Source organism: Adiantum capillus-veneris, chromosome 18, assembly GCF_014529385.1.
Source record: "Adiantum capillus-veneris isolate H3 chromosome 18, ASM1452938v2, whole genome shotgun sequence".
Lineage (NCBI taxonomy): Eukaryota > Viridiplantae > Streptophyta > Polypodiopsida > Polypodiales > Pteridaceae > Adiantum > Adiantum capillus-veneris.
In genome coordinates, this window is record NC_140948.1 from 95813458 (window position 1) to 95841065 (window position 27608).

At 41.8% G+C, this 27608-nt stretch overlaps 1 protein-coding gene across 1 annotated transcript; it reads right to left on the reverse strand.

The window, feature by feature from the left end:
* Positions 1-24692: 24692 nt before the first annotated feature.
* On the reverse strand, positions 24693-26254 carry LOC147436052 (uncharacterized). Its single transcript, XM_086488951.1, has one exon. The coding sequence runs from the start codon at positions 26215-26217 to the stop codon at positions 24907-24909; it is 1311 nt and encodes a 436-aa protein (XP_086345077.1). The 5' UTR covers positions 26218-26254; the 3' UTR covers positions 24693-24906.
* Between the last annotated feature and the right edge of the window lie 1354 nt (positions 26255-27608).

Consider the following 27608-nt stretch of genomic DNA (forward strand, 5'->3'; position numbering starts at 1 on the left):
TCTCTCTCTCTCTCTCTCTCTCTCTCTCTCTCTCTCTCTCATGGCAGCCTTCCTCGACTCAACCTTTAAAAAAAAGAATATAGATAAATTAAAATTGCATATTACTTTAAAAAGGTCAAACAATACTTTTTTTTAGATAGAAGTAATCTAAAAATGAAAATTTTATATTTCAGTGAAAAAAGAGAAAAAATAAGAATAGCAAAAGAAATTATAAATATATTTTTAAAGTAGATTGATAGATTAAAAAAATTATATTTATGAAGTAGTATCAATATTTGATATTAAAAAAGAGATAGATTAAAAGTTATAGTAGATAGAAACAAATAAGAAATAAATTCATAAAGATGAAGTGTAAAAAATAAGAAATTTTATGAAATAAATACATTAAAAATTTTATATTTACAAAGCAAAATAATAAGTAAGATAAAATAAATATATTAAAAAATTATATTTAAATATTCATATAAATACCAAACAATTATTTTAAACAAATAAAGTAGATAGACATTAAACAAAAAACAATGTATAAATAAAATAAATAATATAGATAGAAGTAAAAGAAGAGAGTAAAATAGAGAAAATTAGTAAATAAAAAATGGAGCAAAAATTCTCAGTGCAAAAAAATTAAAAAATTTATATTAGTCATATAGGTATATAATGAACACAGAAATAAACTCATTGAAAACATAATATAAATAAATAGAAAAGAGATAGATTTAGATAGAGATATAAAGATATATAGAAATAAAAGTAGGTATTATTAGAAATTATACTATCCAAGTAACTCATGTTCATATTTCCTTATAGTGATGGATAGCCCTTCCAGTGGTTCTCCAATCGTCACTATAGGAGGGCATGATGTTAATAAGGTTATTATGGCTACACATCCTAATCGCAATAGTCTGCGTGCTACAAAGCAATTTGCTAGATCAAGAGGATATGAGGATGGTGAAGGCTCTTCAAAGAGTTTGCAGATTATTCAAGGATTTTGTGAACGCAATGAAGCTTGCTAACATGAGTCCAATAAATATTTATGTAAAATCTAGAAAGAGGTTCAACCACCTACAAGTAGAAGTGACCAAGAGACTTTTTAAGAAGAGTTTATCTCAACAATGGGATGTTTAAAGGTCAATCAACATGAGCTTTATAGGTTTACTAAAACCATTTGGTATGAGGTCATGAAGAAGCTCTCTTTGTGCTTAAAAGAGCACAAGGAGCAAGTTGAAGCCTTGAGAGAGCAAGTAACTAAATTAGGGAATGAAGTTCAATCCTTGAAAGTAGTTGTTAATAGTTTGAATGCTACTGACAAGAGGATTAGCCGTATAGTTATGCCGAGTGGTCCAGGTGCACCAAGTAATGCACCCAATATGTAAGCTCTTATTGATTGATGAGCTATGATACTTATGATGTTTTGGTGATGATGATGATGGTAAGAATGATTAATTTTCTTAAGAATGTTTAAATTTTTTATCTTCGTATTAGTTTCTCTCTCTATATGTGTGTGTTTGCATACCTATGTGCCAAACTCGGATCGATAAAGAAAGTTATGACTTGAACCATCTACAACTAGGAAAATTCATTTTCCAATTAAGGTTTCATTATAGAATCCTAAACATGCAAGACCTAGGTGTTAATTTTATTTTTATGAGAATGAGAATAAGTAGTATCGTGATTAGTAGTATAATTTATATCGTAATTAGTGGTATAATTTATGTATCCTCTATTTGAAGCAGATGGTGTCTTCTTGAACACATTTTTTAACTCCTAGACATGCAAGACGTAGTGGATTGTGCGATGCTGGCAGGAATAGTGAAAGGAGGACACACTTTATGACTCAAAAGCAATATTATACCTTCAAGCTACAAGTAAGGAGTGATACCACATAGTGTCTTTTATGAGGGGGTAGATTATTGCAACAATACATTGTTGATGCTTACAATACGATGGAGGAGTCTAAGCTACTATGGTTAAGAAACCATCAAAGGGAACTTTGTGTGGAAGCTTATCAAGGCTTTGCAGACATGGTGGCAGCTAGGGATGGGGTGGAAGGAGTGAGAGGCATTAATGTCAGACAAAGGATTGTCTTGCCTTCCTCTTTTGTGGGTGGGCCACGACATATGCATCAGCTCTATCAAGATTCCATGGCAATTGTACGCAAGCGAGGGAAGCCATACCTATTTATAACTTTCACATGTAATCCACGCTGGAAAGAGATTGATGATGCCTTGTTGCCAAAGCGAACTGCTTCTGATCGTCTTGGATTTGACAGTGCGAGTCTTTTGTCATAAGTTTAAAGACTTGATGCATTTTCTTATATAGGGTTCTATTTTTAGAGATGTGATTGGACATGTTAGTGTGATAAAATTTCAAAAAAGAGTACTTCCTCACACTCACATTTTGTTAATGCTTGCATCTGAGTACAAGACAACTGATGTTTCGCACTATGATAAAATGGTTTGTGCTGAGCTACCAAACAAAGACAGGTTTCATGATTTTCACAATGTTATAACCCGTTGTAACATTCACTGTCCCTCTGGTGTTTTGAATCAAAATGCAACATGCATGGTAGAAAGGACGTGTAGATTCAAATATTCACAAAAGTTTTGTGCAGAATCTTGCATTGATGGTGATGGATATCCAACATACATGCAACGAGATGATGTAAATTATGTGCTATCAGATAAATGAAGCATCGATGGGTTGTGCCATATAATCCACTTCTTTCATTGAGATATAGAGCTCACATCAATGTTGAGATATGCTCAACTATCACGACTCTAAAATATCTTTACAAGTACAAGTATAAAGGCCATGATAGAGCCACAGTTTTGCTTCAAGATGGTGAAGGTGTTCTTGATAAAATTAAGAGCTATCTAGAGGCACATTATGTATCTGAGGCAATTTGGAGGATATTTGGATTTGAGCTACATGATGAGAAGCCCGAAACAATGCGGTGGCAAGTCCATCTTATTTTTCCAAACACGGTAGCTTTTGAAGATGCTGCAGATTTCACGGGAGTAGTCAACAATAATGCAAATAGAAAGACAACAGTGACATAGTGGTTTGTGGCAAATCAAAGGTATCCGGAAGCACATGATTTTCTCTACATAGACTTCCCTACTTGATGGTCTGGAGTGCACATAGAAAATTATGGACCCATAGACAAAAGGAGGACACAATTGGAAGAATGTACAACATTGTTCCTACAGCTGGGGAAGTTTATTACGTGCGGTTGCTGCTTAATGAGTGCAAGGGTTCATGTAACATTTAATGGTCTAATAACTTGTGTGTAGCGGAAATTAGTATGAACATAGTGGGCATTTCATTAGAATAGATTCCTAATGAGAATTACAAGAGTGCTTGGGTGGAGAGAGCAACAAAAAGCATAACACCTAGTTAGATAGCATTGAAAATACTTTCAAAAGAGAGAGAAATTAAGCTAATTACAACAGTTGAGGACCGGATTTGCATGGAGCCGGTCCCCCCTCCAAAAGGCTTTGTATTATGGTTTCTCCCATCAAGAGAGACATTGTACAATACAATTCTTTGTGTTCCTTCAAGACTAGCTAGTGCAATGAAGATGAAAGCTTCATGCACTAAGCAAAACACTAAGCAAACACAACTTGAGTTATCCCCGTTCTCAGACCCAAGACCTCACACACCTTCGAAGATGGTGAGAGCTAGCAGGGTATGAGAGTAGATTGAGAGGAAGAAGGAGTATCTTACGAGAAAGATGTACATCTCCTCACATAATCACTCATATTAGCATAGCTTAGCTTAGTAATTAGCTTGGTAGAGGAGATGAGCATGCATTGAAGCTTGGCTCTTGGTTGGATTTGCATCCACATTCCAAGAGTGTGTTGATGTAGGCTTCTATCTCACAAGCTTGGAGTAGGTGATGAGTTCTCCATTAAAGCTTGGGAAGAGATAGTCTTCTCTTTCTTCACACATGAGCTTGTGTGAGTGTGTGTGTGATAATGCCTTGCAAAAATCAGCCCTCTCTCTCTCTTGGGCGAGCCCTCTTGCTATTTGCTCTTGATGAGCCCTCATTGGCTCTCCCCAAGTCAAGCCAATGACAATTAAGCAGCATAAGTGATAGCCTTCTGACATGTGTCCCCCTTTCCCCTTTTGTGAGATCTTTAGGTAATTAAATAATTAAACTAAACTCTCATTGGACCCCTTTGCCTCCTGGCCAATAGGAATCAGACAAGCCATTGGGCTCCTGAATGCTCATTGGACCCCTTGGGAGACTGCCCAATAGTCTTCTAGGAGACTTAATTCTCATTGGTTTCTTTTATTAAATGTTTTTAAATTAATTAAACTAGATTTACTCTAGCTTAATTCTCATTGGTCCACTTCAAGGGTCATCCAATAGAAACTGGGCACACCTTGTGGGCATCTGGCCTACGGAGCTGACATGTGTCCCTCATACCCTTTGTGTAAAGGGGACCTGTGTGTGTGTGTGTGTGTGTGTGTGTGTGTGTGTATTTCTCTCTCATTCCCTAGAAGAAGGGCTCACCCCCTCCCCTGTAGGGATATGTGTTGACTTTGGAGAGCACACAAAGCATCCAATTCCCCCTAAGCTTTAACCCTTTGGACACAACCTTTGAATTTTGGAACCTTAGCATTTTGGAAGTCTTAATGGGCTGAACCTTAGGGTCTTTTTAGCCCATTGTTGCACATGGCTCTTTTGCAGATGGCCCCCCCTTTGGATCCCTATTTTCCCTCCTTTGGATCCCTACTGTGGCCGGTCTGCTAGCTTAACCAATATTCTAGCTTTTTCTCCCCTGGCACTTCCCCACATTAAATGATCAGTTTAATATGAGAAAATCATTTAGGAGAATTAGATATTGATTATTATGACATTACCTCTCTCTTGAAATCATAGTCGTCCTCGACTATGGTGTAGAGAAGATAAATCATATCCATGAGTGTTTTTCTTAGCGGGTAGAGGATCCCTATGTTACCCTACGACATCATTCCACAATGGAGGACTATTTCATTTGGCACTTGAGAGCCTGAGGCTGCCGCAAGCATGTCTGCACATTAGTCCTATCAATCTTCCATAGGAGAGTGACAAGCTCTACTTGGTGTTTGGGAGACGTCGTCTCCGCAAACTTGATCTAAGCATGCATACTACTTCATTTTTGTGCACAATAAAGAAAAAGAAAGTCTTATAAGACAAAAACTTTGTTCATTTTTAACGTCTTGTACATTTGCTTACTCATTGGGAAGCATTGTAAGCATTGACAAGGTTTAGGTTATCCTTTAATTGTATGCCTTGCATCCATCTAGCATCTTCAAAAGGATAATTCTTAAACTTAATAAGATATCGTCGGATAGTCTTACCGCCTCTTAGCACCTTGTCTTCATGTCGGAGAATGGACTCGGGCTGCAGCACCTCCTCTTGGTCCTCGATCTTCGGCGGGTCTTCAATAGTTGGTTCTTGCGGTGGCTCTCCTTTGTAAGGCTTTAATAGGCTCACATGGAAAGCATTGTGTATGAGCCAATAATTGGGAAACTTGAGTTGATAGGCCATCTCATTGATTGGCCTAAGAATCTGGAAGGGACCATAGTACCTTTTTGCTAGTTTAGCATAGTACTTTTGGTGGCCCATAGGATTCTTGCCCGTCGTGTGCCTTAATCGAGCCTTGGGAAATTTTAACAAGACCCAATCGTTTTCTTTAAAGGATTGGGCTCTTTTGTGCTTGTCAGCAGCAGCCTTTTGCCTTTGCTGTGAGATAGAGATAGCATCCTTAATCTTTTGGAAAGATTCTTGTAGGTCTCGGCTATACTCATCTGCAGCGAAGATCTTCCCATGTACCTTAAGTAGCAAGGGACTTTTTGATCTTCCCTCAATTACCTCGAAAGGTGATTTTCCCGTGGAAGTATGTACAATGTTATTGTAAGCATACTCCACTAAGGGTAAGTACTTCTCCCATTGGGATCTTTGATCTACTTCCATTACATAGGCTTTTAGTAGATCGAGAATGGTTAGGTTAGCTATTTCACTTTGGCCATCCGTTTGTGGATGATAGGCCGAAGAGAAGTTTAGCCTTGTCCCTAAATTCTCAAAGAGACCCTTCCAGAAATTACTGGTCATTCTAGGATCTCTATCCGACACTATGGACATTGGCAAGCCATGGTACTTGAAAATTTGTGAAATGAAGAGGGTTGCCATTTGATGGGCTTTGATAGTCTTTTTGACAGGTATAAAATGAGCTTGTTTACTGAACCTGTCTACTATCGTCCATATTCCCGTATTCCCATGGATAGACTTAGGCAATCCAAAGATAAAATCCATGGATATGCTGTCCCCTGGTGAATTAGGGATTGGCAAGGGTTGAAGCAATCCAAGTTGCTTCCCTCTATCAAATTTTGTCTTTTGGCATACCACACATTTAGAAACATACTCTTGTATGTTCACTTTCATGGTAGGACAATAGAAATATGTTTCAATTCCCTTTAAGGTAGACTGAATCCCTCTATGCCCCGCATAAGGTGGAGCATGAGATTCATACATTACTTTCTCACGTAGTGAGTTAGTAACGCATAGTCTATTTCCATAGAGAAGATAACCATCTTGTAAGGTAAATGGTTCTTCTTTCTTCCCTAATGCAAGGGCTGAAATCACATCTCTAAAGTCGGGATCAATAGAGTACTCATCTATCATTGAAGATAGATCATTGTGAGTTGCTATGGAAACCGCATTCACTCTCGGTCGTCTTGAGAGTGCATCAGCTACTTGATTATGCTTGCCAGCAATGTGAGCAATATGAAAATGAAATTGCGAAAGAAAATTTGCCCACCTCATTTGTTTGTCGGAGAGCTTGGTCTGCGTCATGAAGTACTTAAGACTTTGGTGATCCGTTCGTAGAATGAAAGGAGTCCCCAATAAATAGTGCTTCCATGAGTCTAAGGAATGTAGAACTGCAAGGAGTTCCTTTTCGTATATGCCTAGATCTTGCTCAACAGGGTCGAGCCTTCGACTCTCATAGCCTATGGCATGCCCTTCTTGGAGTAAAACAGCTCCAAGGCAATCACCACAAGCATCACATTGGACCTCAAATGGTTTTGAGAGGTCCGGTAGTGTAAGCACAGGTTGAGAGATAAGCTTTTCTTTAAGCTTTTCGAAAGCATTTTTCTCCTTAGCAGACCATGTATACCTAACGCTTTTCTTTGTTAGGTCATGTAATGGTCCCGCAATTTGTGAGAACTTTTCTATGAAGCGTTTATAGTATGCACACATACCTATAAAGCTTCTTAGTTCATGAATATTCCTTGGTTTAGGCCATCCTTTTATTACCTCTAACGTAGATGGATCCATTTGGATGCCATCTTGAGAGATAATATGACCTAAATACTGAATCTCTTGCAAGAAAAATTCAATTTTCTTTCGATTAACATAAAGTTTATTCTCTCTTAAGAATTGAAATATTACCTGGAGGTGTTGCTTGTGTTCCTCCAATGAATTAGAGTAGATGATAATATCATCAAAGAACACTCTAGTGAAGGTACGATGAGGCCTGAACAGCTTCTCCATCAAGCGGTTGATTGTGGCTGGTGCATTGGTCAAGCCAAAAGGCATGACAATGTATTCGTAAAGACCAAATGTGGTGCGAAATGCGGTCTTTACAATGTCTTGATCAACTATCCTTATTTGATGATAGCCACTTTTTAGGTCAATCCTACTGAAGTAGGTCGATCCTTGTAGCTTATCAAATAGGTCTTCTACCCATGGAACGGGAAACCTATTCTTGATAGTGATCCTATTTAGTGCTCTATAGTCGACACACATACGATATGTGTCGTCTTTATTTTGCACTAGTAGCACATGTGAGCAAAATGGAGATGAGCTTGGCCTAACCATACCCTTCTCAACTAACTCATGCACTTGCCGCATAATCTCCTCTTGTTGAGCTTGAGAAACTCTATAAGGAGGTTTGTTAGGCGGTGAACTTCTTGGAAGAAGTTCAATTGCATGGTCATCATTACCTCGTTTAGGAGGTAGCTCACAAGGGATGTCGTCAATAAAAACATCTTGAAACCCCTTGAGAAAATTGGATAACTCTAATTCCTTTTGGTTGCTTTTATTTTCTTTTGTTAAAGCATTAGGTTCATTTTGAGAGTCTTGAACAAAAATCATGTACACGGAAATAGAGCTCTTTATTGACTTGTTGAAAGCTGGTGTATGTACAATGGGGATGGTGTTACCCATTTCCTTAGCATCTATATACATGTCTTTTTCCCTGAACTTAAAGGAGATTCTCCTTTCAGGAAATTTAACATCGGCAGCCAGGCGGTCAAACCATGGTGCCCCTAGGATTACATCCTCATGCTTGAGAGGAGAGATAAAGAAGTCCTCTTTGTCCACATAACCTTGGACATGAAGCCTCCATTTCCCAATTAAGGGAGTGACTGAAGCTTCTTGCCCCTTGAAGGCACTGTCTGCGGGTAGGACATCTCCCATCTCGTAGGATTGTATGCCTAGCTTGGTGGCTAACTCCATAGATATAAAATTGTGAGTAGAACCAGGGTCAAAGAGAATAAAAGCATCATGTTCTCTTACCTTTCCCCAAGCATGGCACAGAGGAGATCCTTTGTGGTGAGTTTGGTGAGTCTCCTCCTCTTGGATTTCAACCAAGGAAGCTCTAGGAGGATCTTGGCGGTTGTTCTTTTGGGGACAAGTGCGGTACGCATGCCCTTGTTCGCCGCACTTGAAACACCGGTTATCCTTGCGATAACGCTCAAGCTCTTCAGGAGAGAGTTTGTTCTTACCTTTGTAAACTCCCTTCTCTTTAGCTTTGTTGGAGTTTCCCTTAGGAGACTTTTTGACATTGTCCTTCCCCTTAGGCTCATTGGAACCCTTGTTTTTCGGGGGCTTATTATTTCTTTTAGCCCCCGTTCGAAAATTGATTCGAGAGGCCACCATAGTATGGTGTATTACCGCCGATATGGTATGTGGCCTTTGGGAGTTGACATACTCCACAATTTCTTCGGTTAAGCCCGTACAAAATTGTTGCTTTTGCTCTCCAAAATCCAACTTTTTGAAGACAATGGCTTTGAGTTGTAGGTCCCAAAACTTGTGTACATATTTGTGGATGGATTCATTGGGAGAGAGCTTTAAGCTTCGCCATTCGATGAGTACTTTGTCTTTCGCATCAGTGGCCAAAAACTGCTTCATAATGGAAGCTCTTAAAGCTTTCCATGTTCGTGGAGCTTCACCGTTGGCTCGTAGGCTACACCACCATTGTCTGGCGGACTTTTGAAAGTGCATAGCTACATGGTGTAGCTTAGAGGACTCCGTGAAGCCCTCATCTCCAAACGCCTCATCGAATTGCTGGATAAAGGCCAAGACTTTGTCTGTAGCACCAAAGGTGCTATCATAAGTAAGGAAAGAGATGCTCTTCCATCCCTCTTTGAATTTCTTCAGCTTGGACGACCTCTTCCATGCGGCATAGGATTTCCTATGGCCTCTTCTTTTTGATGGTTCAAAGGTTGCACCATCACTTTCTTCAGAAGGTGGAGAAGAGGGTGACCTCTTTCTCGCCTTTTTCTTGTCTTGATCTTTGTCGTCTTCACCATCACTTTCATAAGAAGAAGAGGATGAAGAAGATGGAGAAGAGGGTGTCCTCTTTCTCGCCTTTTTCTTCTGTTGCTTTTTATCATCCCTCTTTGAATTGTGGTGAGGAGAAGAATACGATGGTCTTCTCCGCTTTGGTGGTGATGGAGAGGGTTTAGCCCGCCGTCTTCATGGAGCCATCTCTGCCGAGGTGGCGGGAGACTCGCTTCTTTCTCGTTCCTTCGGTGGAGGCTCTTGAGTTCTCCTTTGGGAAGGAGATGCATCGTCAAGAAGTAAATTCTTGAGCCCTTCGTATGGATTCTCTTCTTCTTACCGAATCGGAGAGAGACCTCTTTTGGTAGTCTCACAAGGAGGCTTCCTAGGTGTTCTCTCGTCATGGTGATGAGCTTGGAGAATCCCGTGAGCACGGAGCTGCCGTTGCACTTCACTTTGGAGAGATGGATTGCCCATGGCTTGTTGAAGCCTAGAAACAAGATAGTTAACAAGCATTGAAGCATCATTAGTAGCTTGCTCATGAGCAAAATCAAAGTTATCAACATTAATTTCACTCTCTTTACTGTTGTCAGCCATTCTAACAACTTTTAGGTGTAAACATTTTAGGTGTACTTTGGCACTTCAAGCCCTAGTTGCTACTCCTCTTTACCCCTTTAGAAAAAGCACTCAAGCTACTGTACCCGCGGCTCGAATACCATTAATTGCAAGGAATAGAAGAGAGGGTCTTTCGACACCAAAACAGCACCGGCTCCTGTCAAGCTTCTAATAGCTCAATAGTGGTTAAGCCGTAGGCAAGCCCGGTAGGACTCCACTATTAAGACCATAGCTCTCGACGGTGATGCCCCGTTAACTGCACGAAGGTAGGCCCACTGCAAGGCTGAAAAATCCCTATTCTACTTACTCACAGGCAATTAATAATACCAACCATTTATAGCTAGCTTGAGGACCTCCCTTCTTGAGCAAGAAAAGAGAAACCTTGTGCTCTGATACCAATGTAACATTTAATGGTCTAATAACTTGTGTGTAGAGGAAATTAGGATGAACATAGTGGGCATTTCATTAGAATAGATTCCTAATGAGAATTACAAGAGTGCTTGGGTGGAGAGAGCAACAAAAAACATAACACCTAGTTAGATAGCATCGACAATACTTTCAAAAGAGAGAGAAATTAAGCTAATGACAACAGTTGAGGACCGGATTTGCATGGAGCCGGTCCCCCCTCCAAAAGGCTTTGTATTATGGTTTCTCCCATCAAGAGAGACATTGTACAATACAATTCTTTGTGTTCCTTCAAGACTAGCTAGTGCAATGAAGATGAAAGCTTCATGCACTAAGCAAAACACTTAGCAAACACAACTTGAATTATCCCCGTTCTCAGACCCAAGACCTCACACACCTTCGAAGATGGTGAGAGATAGCAGGGTATGAGAGTAGATTGAGAGGAAGAAGGAGTATCTTACGAGAAAGATGTACATCTCCTCACATAATCACTCATATTAGCATAGCTTAGCTTAGTAATTAGCTTGGTAGAGGAGATGAGCATGCATTGAAGCTTGGCTCTTGGTTGGATTTGCATCCACATGCCAAGAGTGTGTTGATGTAGGCTTCTATCTCACAAGCTTGGAGTAGGTGATGAGTTCTCCATTAAAGCTTGGGAAGAGATAGTCTTCTCTTTCTTCACACATGAGCTTGTGTGAGTGTGTGTGTGATAATGCCTTGCAAAAATCAGCCCCCTCTCTCTCTTGGGCAAGCCCTCTTGCTATTTGCTCTTGCTGAGCCCTCATTGGCTCTCCCCAAGTCAAGCCAATGACAATTAAGCAGCATAAGTGATAGCCTTCTGACATGTGTCCCCCTTTCCCCTTTTGTGAGAGCTTTAGGTAATTAAATAATTAAACTAAACTCTCATTGGACCCCTTTGCCTCCTGGCCAATAGGAATCAGGCAAGCCATTGGGCTCCTGAATGCTCATTGGACCCCTTGGGAGACTGCCCAATAGTCTTCTAGGAGACTTAATTCTCATTGGTTTCTTTTATTAAATGTTTTTAAATTAATTAAACTAGATTTACTCTAGCTTAATTCTCATTGGTCCACTTCAAGGGTCATCTAATAGAAACTGGGCACACCTTGTGGGCATCTGGCCTAGGGAGCTGACATGTGTCCCTCATTCCCTTTGTGTAAAGGGGGCCTCTGTGTGTGTGTGTGTGTGTGTGTGTGTGTGTGTGTGTGTGTGTGTGTGTGGCTTTCTCTCTCAACCCCTAGAAGAAGGGCTCGCCCCCTCCCATGTAGGGATATGTGTTGACTTTGGAGAGCACACAAAGCATCCAATTCCCCCTAAGCTTTAACCCTTTGGACACAACCTTTGAATTTTGGAACCTTAGCATTTTGGAAGTCTTAATGGGCTGAACCTTAGGGTCTTTTTAGCCCATTGTTTCACATGGCTCTTTTGCAGATGGCCCCCCCTTTGGATCCCTATTTTCCCTCCTTTGGATCCCTACTGTGGCCGGTCTGCTAGCTTAACCAATATTCTAGCTTTTTCTCTCCTGGCACTTCCCCACATTAAATGATCAGTTTAATATGAGAAAATCATTTAGGAGAATTAGATATTGATTATTATGACAGTTCACAAAACTATGAGTGTCATAATAATCAATATCTAATTCTCCTAAATGATTTTCTCATATTAAACTGATCATTTAATGTGGGGAAGTGCCAAGGGAGAAAAAGCTAGAATATTGGTTAAGTTAGCAGACCGGCCACAGTAGGGATCCAAAGGAGGGAAAATAGGGATCCAAAGGGGGGGCCATCTGCAAAAGAGCCATGTGAAACAATGGGCCAAAAAGACCCTAAGGTTGAGCCCATTAAGACTTCCAAAATGCTAAGGTTCCAAAATTCAAAGGTTGTGTCCAAAGGTTAACCCTAGGGAAAATTGGATGCTTAGTGTGAGCTCAAAAAGTCTTTGCATATCCCTACATGGGAGGGGGCGAGCCCCAAAGCTAGGGGATGAGAGAGAAAGCTACACACACACACACAGGCTCCCTTTACACAAAGGGAATGAGGGACACATGTCAGCTCCCTAGGCCAGATGCCCACAAGGTGTGCCCAATTCCTATTGGAAGACCCTTGAAGTGGACCAATGAGAATTAAGCTAGAGTAAATCTAGTTTAATTAATTTAAAAACATTTAATAAAAGAAACCAATAAGAATTAAGTGTCCTAGAAGACTATTGGGCAGTCTCCCAAGGGGTCCAATGAGCATTCAGGAGCCCCATGGCTTGCCTGATTCCTATTGGCTAGGAGGCAAAGGGATCCAATGAGAGTTTAGTTTAATTATTTAATTATCTAAAGCTCTCACAAAAGGGGAAAGGGGGACACATGTCAGAAGGCTATCACTTATGCTGCTTAATCCCTATTGGCTTGACCTGGGGAGGTCCAATGAGGCAAAAGCCAGCCTAACTTAGCAGCTAGGGCTTGCCCAAGAGAGAGAGGGGGCTGATTTTTGCTTGGCATTGACACACACACTCTCACACTTGACCATGTGTGAAGGGAAAATACTCTATCTCCTCCCAAGCTTTAATGGAGAGCTCATCACCTACTCCAAGCTTGTGAGATAGAAGCCTACATCAACACTCTCTTGGCATGTGGATGCAAATCCAACCAAGAGCCAAGCTTCAATGCATGCTCATCTTCTCTACCAAGCTAATTACTAAGCTAAGCTATGCTAATATGAGTGATTATGTGAGGAGATGTACTTCTTTCTCGTAAGATACTTCTTTTTCCTCTCAATCTACTCTCATACCCTGCTAGCTCTCACCATCTTCGAAGGTGTGTGAGGTCTTGGGTCTGAGAACGGGGATAGTTCAAGTTGTGTTTGATTAAGTGTTTTGCTTGGTGTATGAAGCTTCCATCTTCATTGCACTAGCTAGTCTTGAAGGAACACAAAGAATTGTATTGTACAATGTCTCTCTTGATGGGAGAAACCATAATACAAAGCCTTTTGGAGGGGGGACCGGCTCCATGCAAATCCGGTCCTCAACTGTTGTCAATAGTTTAATTGCTCTCTCTTTTGAAAGTATTGTCGATGCTATCTAACTAGGTGTTATGCTTTTTGTTGCTCTCTCCACCCAAGCACTCTTGTAATTCTCATTAGGAATCAACTCTAATGAAATGCCCACTATGTTCATGCTAAATTCCGCTACACAAAAGATTTTAGGCCATTAAATTGGTATCAGAGCTCAAGGTTTCTCTTTTCTTGCTCAAGAAGGGAGGTCCTCAAGCTAGCTACAAATGGTTGGTATTATTAATTGCCTGTGAGTAAGTAGAATAGGGATTTTTCAGCCTTGCAGTGCGCCTGCCTTTGTGCAGTTAACGGGGCATCACCGTCGAGAGCTATGGTCTTAATAGTGGAGTCCTACGGGGCTTGCCTACGGCTTAACCACTATTGAGCTATTAGAAGCTTGACAGGAGCCGGTGCTATTTTGGTGTCGAAAGACCCTCTCTTCTATTCCTTGCAATTAATGGTATTCGAGCCGCGGGTACAGTAGCTTGAGTGCTTTTTCTAAAGGGGTAAAGAGGAGTAGCAACTAGGGCTTGAAGTGCCAAAGTACACCTAAAAAGTTTACACCTAAAAGTTGTTAGAATGGCTGACAATATTAAAGAGAGTGAAATTAATGTTGATAACTTTGATTTTGCTCATGAGCAAGCTACTAATGATGCTTCAATGCTTGTTAATTATCTTGTTTCTAGGCTTCAACAAGCCATGGGCAATCCATCTCTCCAAAGTGAAGTGCAACGGCAGCTCCGTGCTCACGGGATTCTCCAAGCTCATCACCATGACGAGAGAACACCTAGGAAGCCTCCTTGTGAGACTACCAAAAGAGGTCTCTCTCCGATTCGGGAAGAAGAAGAGAATCCATATGAAGGGCTCAAGAACTTACTTCTGGATGATGCATCTCCTTCCCAAAGGAGAATTCAAGAGCCTCCACCGAAGGAACGAGAAAGAAGCGAGTCTCCCACCACCTCGGCGGAGATGGCTCCACGAAGACGGCGGGCTAAACGCTCTCCATCACCACCAAAGCGGAGAAGACCATCACACTCTTCTCCACGCCATAATTCAAAGAGGGATGATAAAAAGCAAGAGAAGAAAAAGGCGAGAAAGAGGACACCCTCTTCTCCATCTTCTTCATCCTCTTCCTCTTATGAAAGCTAAGGTGAAGACGACAAAGATCAAGACAAGAAAAAGGCGAGAAAGAGGTCACCCTCTTCTCCACCTTCTTCAAATTCTTCATCTTCTGAAGAAAGTGATGGTGCAACTTTTGAACCATCAAAAAGAAGAGGTCATAGGAAATCCTATGCCGCATGGAAGAGGTCGTCCAAGCTGAAGAAATTCAAAGAGGGAGGGAAGAGCATCTCTTTCCTTACCTATGATGGCACCTTCGGTGCTACAGACAAAGTTTTGGCCTTTATCCAGCAATTCGATGCGGCGTTTGGAGATGAGGGCTTCACGGAGTCCTCTAAGCTACGCCATGTAGCTATGCACTTTCAAAAGTCTGCCAGACAATGGTGGTCTAGCCTACGAGCCAACGGTGAAGCTCCACGAACATGGAAGGCTTTAAGAGCTTCCATTATGAAGCAGTTTTTGGCCACCGATGCCAAAGACAAAGTACTCACCGAATGGCGAAGCTTAAAGCTCTCTCCCAATGAATCCATCCACAAATATGTAGACAAGTTTTGGGACCTACAACTCAAAGCCACTGTCTTCAAAAAGTTGGATTTTGGAGAGCAAAAGCAACAATTTTGTGCGGGCTTAACCGAAGAAATGGCGGAGTATGTCAACTCCCAAAGGCCACGTACCATATCGGCGATAATACACCATACTATGGTGGCCTCGCGAATCAATTTCCAAACGGGGGGTAAAAGAAATAATAAGCCCCCGGAAAACAAAGGTTCCAATGAGCCTAAGGGGAAGGACAATGTCCAAAAGTCTCCTAAGGGCAATTCCAACAAAGCTAAAGAGAAGGGAGTTTACAAAGGAAAGAATAAACTCTCTCCTGAAGAGCTTGAGCGTTATCGTAAAGATAACCGGTGTTTCAAGTGCGGCGAACAAGGGCATGCGTACCGCGCTTGTCCCCAAAAGAACAACCGCCAAGATCCTCCTAGAGCTTCTTTGGTTGAAATCCAAGAGGAGGAGATTCACCAAACTCACCACAAAGGATCTCCTCTATGCCATGCTTGGGGAAAGGTAAGAGAACATGATGCTTTTATTCTCTTTGACCCTGGTTCTACTCACAATTTTATATCTATGGAGTTAGCCACCAAGCTAGGCATACAATCCTACGAGATGGGAGATATCCTACCCGCAGATAGTGCCTTCAAGGGGCAAGAAGCTTCAGTCACTCCCTTAATCGGGAAATTGAGGCTTCATGTCCAAGGCTATGTGGACAAAGAGGATTTCTTTATCTCTCCTCTCAAGCATGAGGATGTAATCCTAGGGGCACCATGGTTTGACCGTCTGGCTGCCCATGTTAAATTTCCTGAAAGGAGAATCTCCTTTAAGTTCAGGGAAAAGGACATGTATATAGATGCTAGGGAGATGGGTAACACCATCCCCATTGTACATACACCAGCTTTCAACAAGTCAATAAAGAGCTCTATTTCCGTGTACATGATTTTTGTTAAAGATTCTCAAAATGAACCTAATGCTTTAGCAAAAGAAAATAAAAGCAACCAAAAGGAATTAGAGTTATCCAATTTTCTCAAGGGGTTTCAAGATGTCTTTATTGACGACATCCCTTGTGAGCTACCTCCTAAACGAGGTAATGACGACCATGCAATTGAACTTCTTCCAGGAAGTTCACCGCCTAACAAACCTCCTTATAGAGTTTCTCAAGCTCAACAAGAGGAGATTATGCGGCAAGTGCATGAGTTAATTGAGAAGGGCATGGTTAGGCCTAGCTCATCTCCATTTTGCTCACCTGTGCTATTAGTGCAAAAGAAAGACGGCACATATCGTATGTGTGTCGACTATAGAGCACTAAATAGGATCACTATCAAGAATAGGTTTCCCGTTCCACGGGTAGAAGACCTATTTGATAAGCTACAAGGATCGACCTATTTCAGTAGGATTGACCTAAAAAGTGGCTATCATCAAATAAGGATAGTTGATCAAGACATTGTAAAGACCGCATTTCGTACTACATTTGGTCTTTACGAATACATTGTCATGCCTTTTGGCTTGACTAATGCACCAGCCACATTCAACCGCTTGATGGAGAAGCTGTTCAGGCCTCATCGAACCTTCACTGGAGTGTTCTTTGATGATATTATCATCTACTCTAATTCATTGGAGGAACACAAGCAACACCTCCAGGTAATATTTCAAGTTTTAAGAGAGAATAAACTTTATGTTAATCGAAAGAAAAGTGAATTTTTCTTGCAAGAGATTCAATATTTAGGTCACATTATCTCTCAAGATGGAATCCAAATGGATCCATCCAAGTTAGAGGTAATAAAAGGATGGCCTAAACCAAGGAATCTTCATGAACTAAGAAGCTTTATAGGTATGTGTGCATACTATAGACGCTTCATAGAAAAGTTCTCACAAATTGCGGGACCATTACATGACCTAACAAAGAAAAATGTTAGGTATACGTGGTCTGCTAAGGAAAACAATGCTTTCGAAAAGCTTAAAGAAAAGCTTATCTCTCAACCTGTGCTTACACTCCCGGATCTCTCAAAACCATTTGAGGTCCAATGTGATGCTTGTGGTGATTGCCTTGGGGCTGTTTTGCTCCAAGAAGGGCACGCCATAGGCTACGAGAGTCGAAGGCTCGACCCTGTTGAGCAAGCTCTAGGCATATACGAAAAAGAACTCCTTGCAGTTCTACATGCCTTAGACTCATGGAAGCACTATTTATTGGGGACTCCTTTCATTCTGCGAACGGATCACCAAAGTCTTAAGTACTTCATGACGCAGACCAAGCTCTCCGACAAACAAATGAGGTGGGCAAATTTCCTTTCGCAATTTCATTTTCATATTGCTCACATTGCTGGCAAGCATAATCAAGTAGCCGATGCACTCTCAAGACGACCGAGAGTGAATGCGGTTTCCATAGCAACTCACAATGATCTATCTTCAATGATAGATGAGTATGCTATAGATCCCGATTTTAGAGATGTGATTTCAGCCCTTGCATTAGAGAAGAAAGAAGAACCATTTACTTTACAAGATGGTTATCTTCTCTATGGCAATAGACTATGCGTTACTAACTCACTACGTGAGAAAGTAATGTATGAATCTCATGCTCCCCCATATGCGGGGCATAGAGGGATTCAGTCTACCCTAAAGGGAATTGAAACATATTTCTATTGGCCTACCATGAAAGTGAACATACATGAGTATGTTTCCAAATGCGTGGTATGTCAAAAGACAAAATTTGATAGAGGGAAGCAACTTGGATTGCTTCAACCCTTGCCAATCCCTAATTCACCGTGGGAGAGCATATCCATGGATTTTATCTTTGGATTGCCTAAGTCTATCCATGGGAATACGGGAATATGGACGATAGTAGACAGGTTCAGTAAACAAGCTCATTTTATACCTGTCAAAAAGACTATCAAAGCCCATCAAATGGCAACCCTCTTCATTTCACAAATTTTCAAGTACCATAGCTTGCCAATGTCCATAGTGTCGGATAGAGATCCTAGAATGACCAGTAATTTCTGGAAGGGTCTCTTTGAGAATTTAGGAACAAGGCTAAACTTCTCTTCGGCCTATCACCCACAAACTGATGGCCAAAGTGAAATAGCTAACCTAACTATTCTCGATCTACTAAAAGCCTATGTAACGGAAGTAGATCAAAGATCCCAATGGGAGAAGTACTTACCCTTAGTAGAATATGCTTACAATAACACTGTACATACTTCTACAGGAAAAGCACCTTTCGAGGTAATTGAGGGAAGATCAAAAAGTCCCTTGCTACTTAAGGTACATGGGAAGATCTTCGCTGCAGATGAGTATAGCCGAGACCTACAAGAATCTTTCCAAAAGATTAAGGATGCTATCTCTATCTCACAGCAAAGGCAAAAGGCTGCTGCTGACAAGCACAGAAGAGCCCAAGCCTTTAAAGAAAACGATTGGGTCTTGTTAAAGTTTCCCAAAGCTCGATTAAGGCACACGACGGGCAAGAATCCTACGGGCCACCAAAAGTACTATGCTAAACTAGCAAAAAGGTACTATGGTCCCTTCCAGATTCTTAGGCCAATCAATGAGATGGCCTATCAACTTAAGTTACCCAATCATTGGCTCATACACAATGCTTTTCATGTGAGCCTCTTGAAGCCTTACAAAGGAGAGCCACCTCAAGAACCAACTATTGAAGACCCACCGGAGATCGAGGACCACGAGGAGGTGCTGCAGCCCGAGTCCATTCTCCGACATGAAGACAAGGTATTAAGAGGCGGTAAGACTATCCGACGATATCTTATTAAGTTTAAGAATTATCCTTTTGAAGATGCTAGATGGATGCAAGGCATACAATTAAAGGATAACCTAAACCTTGTCAATGCTTACAATGCTTCCCAAGAGTAAGCAAATGTACAAAATGTTAAAAATGAACAAAAATTTTTGTCTTATAAGACTCTCTTTTTCTTGATTTGTGCACAAAAATGAAGTAGTATGCATGCTTAGATCAAGTTTGTGGAGACGACGTCTCCCAAACACCAAGTAGAGCTTGTCACTCTACTATGGAAGACTGATAGGACTAATGTGCAGACATGCTTGCGGCAGCCTCAGGCTCTCAAGCGCCAAATGGACTAGTCATCCATTATGGAATGATGTCGTAGGGTAACATAGGGATCCTCTACCCGCTAAGAAAAGGACTCATGCATATGCTTTATCTTCTCTACACCATAGTCGAGGACGACTATGATTTCAAGAGAGAGGTAATGTCATAATAATCAATATCTAATTCTCCTAAATGATTTTCTCATATTAAACTGATCATTTAATGTGGGGAAGTGCCAAGGGAGAAAAAGCTAGAATATTGGTTAAGTTAGCAGACCGGCCACAGTAGGGATCCAAAGGAGGGAAAATAGGGATCCAAAGGGGGGGCCATCTGCAAAAGAGCCATGTGAAACAATGGGCCAAAAAGACCCTAAGGTTCAGCCCATTAAGACTTCCAAAATGCTAAGGTTCCAAAATTCAAAGGTTGTGTCCAAAGGTTAACCCTAGGGAAAATTGGATGCTTAGTGTGAGCTCAAAAAGTCTTTGCATATCCCTACATGGGAGGGGGCGAGCCCCAAAGCTAGGGGATGAGAGAGAAAGCTACACACACACACACACAGGCTCCCTTTACACAAAGGGAATGAGGGACACATGTCAGCTCCCTAGGCCAGATGCCCACAAGGTGTGCCCAATTCCTATTGGAAGACCCTTGAAGTGGACCAATGAGAATTAAGCTAGAGTAAATCTAGTTTAATTAATTTAAAAACATTTAATAAAAGAAACCAATAAGAATTAAGTGTCCTAGAAGACTATTGGGCAGTCTCCCAAGGGGTCCAATGAGCATTCAGGAGCCCCATGGCTTGCCTGATTCCTATTGGCCAGGAGGCAAAGGGGTCCAATGAGAGTTTAGTTTAATTATTTAATTATCTAAAGCTCTCACAAAAGGGGAAAGGGGGACACATGTCAGAAGGCTATCACTTATGCTGCTTAATCCCTATTGGCTTGACCTGGGGAGGTCCAATGAGGCAAAAGCCAGCCTAACTTAGCAGCTAGGGCTCGCCCAAGAGAGAGAGGGGGCTGATTTTTGCTTGGCATTGACACACACACTCTCACACTTGACCATGTGTGAAGGGAAAATACTCTATCTCCTCCCAAGCTTTAATGGAGAGCTCATCACCTACTCCAAGCTTGTGAGATAGAAGCCTACATCAACACTCTCTTGGCATGTGGATGCAAATCCAACCAAGAGCCAAGCTTCAATGCATGCTCATCTTCTCTACCAAGCTAATTACTAAGCTAAGCTATGCTAATATGAGTGATTATGTGAGGAGATGTACTTCTTTCTCGTAAGATACTTCTTTTTCCTCTCAATCTACTCTCATACCCTGCTAGCTCTCACCATCTTCGAAGGTGTGTGAGGTCTTGGGTCTGAGAACGGGGATAGTTCAAGTTGTGTTTGATTAAGTGTTTTGCTTGGTGTATGAAGCTTCCATCTTCATTGCACTAGCTAGTCTTGAAGGAACACAAAGAATTGTATTGTACAATGTCTCTCTTGATGGGAGAAACCATAATACAAAGCCTTTTGGAGGGGGGACCGGCTCCATGCAAATCCGGTCCTCAACTGTTGTCAATAGTTTAATTGCTCTCTCTTTTGAAAGTATTGTCGATGCTATCTAACTAGGTGTTATGCTTTTTGTTGCTCTCTCCACCCAAGCACTCTTGTAATTCTCATTAGGAATCAACTCTAATGAAATGCCCACTATGTTCATGCTAAATTCCGCTACACAAAAGATTTTAGGCCATTAAATGTTACAATGAGGACCTTCAAACTTTTAGTGGGCACACTTACCCTACCTTTCAGGAAGCTTGCAATGCTAGGGGCCTACTACAAAATGATGTTGAATGGTCAATGTGTCTACAGGAGGCATCCTTGCAACGATTGGGACCACAATTGTGACAATTTTTTGTGATGATTTTGGTGTTTTGTAAGCCTTTGTGTCTTGGAGGCTGGTACTCTATGGAATAATTTCTCCAAAGATCTTTCTGAGGACACCTTTTATGCTTTGCGTATACATACGCTTGATAAGCATGTTCGTCATGAGATAGCGAAGAACCAATCATTATATACCCTAGATTATATGCTTCAACAATACGAGAAACTACTTACTGACTTTTCTAGAATCCCTAGCATAGATTGAGCATGTTTAGTTCAACACAGTGGTGGATTGCTAAGGTGAGGAGACGATATTCAATGCACATGAACAAAGGATTTGGCAGATCAAATGGAGAGCTTTTTGAATCAAGGGCAACATAATGCATATACTGAAGTCATGGAGGCAGTTGACAAAGCAGAAGGAAGTATTTTTTTCCTAGATGGATGGGGTGGAACTAGAAAAACGTATCTTTATAATGCCTTATTGCGTCGCATTCATGGTCAACAAAAGGTAGCTTTGGCATGTGCATCATCTGGCATTGCAGCTTTACTTCTTAGCAATGGAAGAACCACTCACTCAAGGTTTATAATACCATTAGAGTTGCATTCAAAATCAACATGTAGAATCAAAGTGAATATTCAGCTTGCAAATCTTTTGAAGAGAGCTGCCTTGATCATATGGAATGAAGCTCCCATGACCCATCGATATGCTTATGAGGCACTAGTTCGAACATTGAGGGACGTGATGCAAAATGATGTATTGTTTGGTGGAAAGGTGCTTTTGTTTGGGGGCAATTTCAAACAAATCTTGCATGTTGTTTGCAAAGAAAGTCGTGCAGATATTGTGAGTGCATCTTTGTGTCACTTGCACATATGGAGATACATAAAGGTTTTGTGGCTAATAGAAAATATGTGTGTGTTCCAAGGCTCAAATAATGCACTTGAAAGAGAATTTTGGATACTTCGCATATTGGTGATGGGAATGTGTGTCATGGAGACTTGAGTGATCATGTGCCAGTGCCAAATAGCATGTTTCTTCTAGGAAATACTCTTCAAGGGCTCATCGACTATATATGTGGAGATATGCTATACATTCAAGATTACAAGATAGAGGTATTCTTGCTCCTTGCGATAAGAAGGTTGATGCCATTGATGACTTGGCCTTGGGTAAAATGAGAGGAATATGTGAGTGCACACTCAGTACGTTCATCAGATTGCAGTAGTATTCTTTATACAACTGGATTTTTGAATTCTCTTCAGCTTGGTGGTGGTTTTTCACCACACTCTTTGTAATTGAAAGAGAATGCCCCAATTATGCTTCTTTGCAACTTAGATCCTCGACAAGGTTTGTGCACCGGTACAAGGCTAATATGTAAGCAGTTTCACAACGATCATATGTTGGGGAAAGGATATTCATACCCAGAATAGACTTTATTGTAGGGGCTTCTCATGGACTACCTTTTGAAAGGAAGCGTAGACAGTTTCCTGTGAGGCTTGCATTTGAAATGACAGTCAACAAGGCACATCATCAAACCACTTGACGTGTTGGGTTTGTATCTAGCTACACCAATTTTCACTCATGGTCAACTATATGTTGCAATGTCCCGTGTGAGATCTTCATGTGCAATCAAAATAGTCCTTGATGATTCTCAAAGGTCAACTATAAGTGAATCTACAGAGGGGTCGATAGTTTACACTCGAAACATTGTATACATAGAGGTTTTACAAATAACAAGTGCATAAGGTTTGATACAATTTTTTTTTTCCATGCACTTCTTTTTCTATTGTTTTGATTCTAACTCAATATACCTGGTTCTGTGTTTTTTCTCAATACAAATTATCAATAAAAATGGCAAATCGATCTATAGTTCAATATATATTGGGAAGAGCACCACTCTTTGTTCTAGGTCCTGCTTCATATTTGATGACAATAGGATGATGCTAATGATAGAATGATGATGACTCTTAATCGCATCGCCAGATCCACCTTTATGAAGAGTACCTGTAATAGCAAACGAGGTGCTACATCTGATGGAAGATTTTGAGTTGATAAAGTATAATTGAATCTAGACATTCTCTTAGTTTTTCTACTTGATATATTGACAATAAATTCAAACCTTTTTGTGCTGACAATTGTGCAAGAATCACTACAAGTCGGATTATATATTAATGAGTCTTTACGAGTGGAATTTATATCAAGGATTGGTTGGGTATTACCATGTTTCCCTTGCAATTGATAAGCAAACAAGGCTAGGACATGTTTCTGTGAGAGAGGTGGGACAATGGATACCCTAACATGCAACGTCTTTACTTGGGTTTGGTTGCAACAAATGGTTACTAAGACTGTATACGATAGGTGATGTTTCTCAACAATTGGAACAAGATGTACGCAACATTGGACCATGGGTATTCCATGTATAAGGTTGAATTTGGCAATTACAATTGGATATAAAAGAATTTATTGTGTAATTTAAGTGTAGTGGTGGGTAATGGTTTTTTGTTTGAGAGATATATGAATTTTCTTCTCTTCTTTTTTGCCACCTTGACGGCCCCTCCACTCGACTCTAGAGTCTCACTCACCATTTTTGGACTTGCTGTGTGGGGAAAATCTACATAGCAAGGTGGCACCTCTCTCTCTCTCTCTCTCTCTCTCTCTCTCTCTCTCTCTCAAGGGAGTTCGCTAAGTGTGCATCGTGTATGTGTGTGTGTGTCTCATGGGCAGATGTACAAAGATACACATGCACACATACATACACCAGTGGTAAGAGCGAGCAAGACCTGCAGGTAGGCGGGTCGCTCAAGCTAGTTTTGATTCAAAATTATGGAATATCATTGGAGATTGGAATGTTGAAATTTGAATTTCCTTAAATTGCCCCATACTGTTTAAGCATCTATAAACTAGCCACTCTAGCCTAGTTGGCTCCTACACTTATGCTTATTTAGTACATCTGCTTTTAAGTCCCAGCTCTATTACTGAAAACAATATAAGTTGACTACCACGCGGAGGCTCATAAGTGCCCTCCCCGCCCCCGACACATACTGGTTGGGAAAGGACCTGCAGTGTCCTTTCCCCACATTGCAGCTCCCCATGGCTCCTGGCCTCCGCCGGTCGCTGATGGGTTGCGTGCAGTATGGGGAAAGGACACTGCAGGTCCTTTCCCTACCCCATAAAACAAAGCTGGCAATCACAAGAAGGCCAATGACACAATTTACCATATTGCCTATCAAGCATACCTTATCAAATCCTCATCATGTGATGAGCATCCACCAACACTATGCCCACACTCCACCTCCGATTAAGGACATCAAACCAAACAAATGTGGTTACACAGATGAGCTTTGGTTTCTATGTTAACCCGAAGATGATGGCCTGTGAATAAAAGAAATCAAAATTGGCCATTAATCAACTTGCAATTTAATCGAGGACCAAAATCACAACACTAGCCAAAAATTGGTCTTGAAATTGGGCCAAAACTAATTAGTGCAATTAGCGCATGAAAACGATGAATTTGCATTCCCACAGTTGGGTCATGGGGGGTACATGAGCTGTCTTAAGTTTCATACAGAGTCAAGTATAATGACCAAAAGGAGCTACCGCCATAGAAAAGAAGAAAATAGATACAAGCAAGTACAATATACTACACCTACATCTGTGAATGCAGAGATATAAAGTAAACTTATTTCTTTGGACCATGTTGAGCAGGGTCACAATGTTGTTGCCTCCACCGTTGCACATCCGGCACGTCACCATGAGAAATTCTATGGGCAGGTCTTGCATATACATTGTAAGAGTATGGATCCATAGGAGGTAAAGGCCCCGGCAGCATTCCAGCTATGTACTGCCCTCTATTGATCGAAACAGGACTAACGGACGGTAAAAACGGTACCTGATTTACATCTGCACGAACCCCTGGCTGAAATCTTCCACTTGCTGGAGGTAACGGAGTCATTGAGAAGAGGTGGTCGGATGCTGTCAGCCCCTCTCCCGGAAGCCCTTGTTGCACCCTCTTCAAATATAGCCGATACTTCTGCAGATGGCTCGCTACATTCTCCCTTGTTAAGCCTTCCACGTTCATAAGCTGCATTATGGTTTTCGGTACCGCCGTCCGCACGCCAAGGTGAGTGACCGCATCCACAAACCTCTTGCGCAACTCGGGTGTCCATACAAGACGAGGGCGCTTCAGAGTGCGTGCTGAGGCCTCCCCATGTACATTCTCAGCTGGAGAAGGCATAGATTCGGCCTCCTCTGCCTCACCATCAGCATCCATCCGGGGAGCAACATCGCTTCCCTCAGATGTGCAGTGCCGACGTGCATTTGCACGTGCAGCACCTTCTCCTCCATCATGCTCTGCATTCCTCTCACACATGCCGCCATCTCCATCTGCTTCTGCTTCTGCTCCTGCAGGTTGAAAGCCAGCAGCTGCACCATAACTCCTTAGCTCACCATCCCGAGAAGCAAAATTCTCTTGAGGGTCGTCTCCTCCTCTGCCATATTGGTACTGCTCATCAGTTGCTGGGAAAGAGTTGGAATCACAGAGTCGCAGAGAGACACCACCAATTCCGTTAGTAGCATGTAGTGCAGATGGAGTTTCCTCGTACTGTCGCTCTTGAGCGGCAATTGCAGCAAAGCTTCTGAGGTGCTCTGAGCGAGGGTTGTCATGGCCATCTGCTGCTGGGGAACGTAATTGGGCGGCAGTAGAAGCTGGGGGAAGATCTGGGTATGGATGATGGGCACTACGAAGAGAAGAAAAGGCAGCGTGGGAAGCGAGGGCAACATCTGCAGAGGAACGAAGAGGGGAGGGGGAGGCGGAGGCGATGCTGAAGGCAGAAGCGAGTTGGGGCGAAATGAGGCACTGCGAGAGGGAGGTGAGATCTGCGAGAGAAGGGAGACCCTCCTCCCACTCACGAACCCTGCCCTCGTCCTCATCATCGTCATCCTCCTCAACCTCTGTCCTCACCAAACCCTTCTGCTGCTTCACCTCCCCCATCTCATAGGCCTAATCCATATTCCATCTATTCTATTTCCACCTATTAAATAGTATCTTGTTCTAATTCTCCCCGCACTATCAATAGATGGAAATGGAACAGTGCTAACCCTCAGTTGTGTTTATCCTACTTGGTCAATTATCTATATCTATACTATTATTAAAGCGGGAGGGATTCCCCCCTCCTCGGGACACGTGGCGCAAGCTCTTCAGTTCTGGTAGTGTTCCCTAAAGCCCGGCAGTCGCGCAAGTGGACAGCGAGACAGAGGGAGAAAGAGAGATTGTCTGAGCCTGAGAGAGACAGAGAGACACACACACACACACACAGAGAGAGAGAGAGAGAGAGAGAGAGAGAGAGAGAGGGAGGGGGGGGGGGGGGGGGGGGGGGGGGGAGGGAGACTTGTCACTGCCTGGGCCCTACACACTTCGAATGCAAGGAGTATTTGTCGCCGCTCAGTGAGGACAAACCAGTGAACCGTGACCCTAACAAGGAGCCCCGAAACTGGCTTGGTTCCATGCAAGTGTGCTTGCGTCCATGCACCATCAGACCAGTCTCCATATAAGGCGTGTCTGTATGCACTCCTACACATGAGAGAGAGAGAGAGAGAGAGAGAGAGAGAGAGAGAGAGAGAGAGAGTACTACCAACGAGGAGCAGACTAGTGTACGGGAAAATCAATTTCACAAACATACAAAATTCCCTTTAAGGTAGATCCAAAGAGGAAATTTTGTAAAATAACCATTGATTTTTACAATTTTACTCTATTTTCTTAAATCTTCTAAACAGGTTTTCTCCTTCTTCCCCCCTTCAACCGGTTGATTTGGTTTTTCAACCAACTCAAGGCCTTAGAAGCTGAGGCACACTTTTCTCGAACACTGGAGAAATGCTATCAACAACAAGGCGGAGAGAGAGAGCATTGTAGTTTTTAGGACCAATCATATTGGCAACTAGACAAATCATTCACTACTATAGTTTGGGAAAAATCATTTTGGCACTTGCTACTACAGGTGATGGTCAGTTGAAGCTTCTCTCTCTACAATTCATGCAGCAAAGTGAGCGGAAGACCCTCATTTATGAGAGGGGTGCTTCTGGCAAGCCCAAAAGCAAAGGCTTTGTTCTACTGTCAATGGTTGTGCAGCAACATAGACAAGCGCTCTCTATGGGTCGTCTAAGCCTAACCTAAGATATTGTTTGCCAAAATTTAGGAGTATGTTTTCAAGATTTATCATTTTTTCCACCATCAACATGTGTTTTATGAGGTAAATTTCAGACTTTGGAGGTGGGATTACACTAGGTCACCAAGATGCAGTGCAAAGAGAGAGAGAGAGAGAGAGAGAGAGAGAGAGAGAGAGAGAGAGAGAGAGAGAGAGAACTTTTATTGAATTTCTTTTATGA

Excerpts from the sequence above, each read along its gene's own strand:
- LOC147436052 (XM_086488951.1), bottom strand. The coding sequence starts at position 26,217 with ATGGGGGAGGTGAAGCAGCAGAAGGGTTTGGTGAGGACAGAGGTTGAG.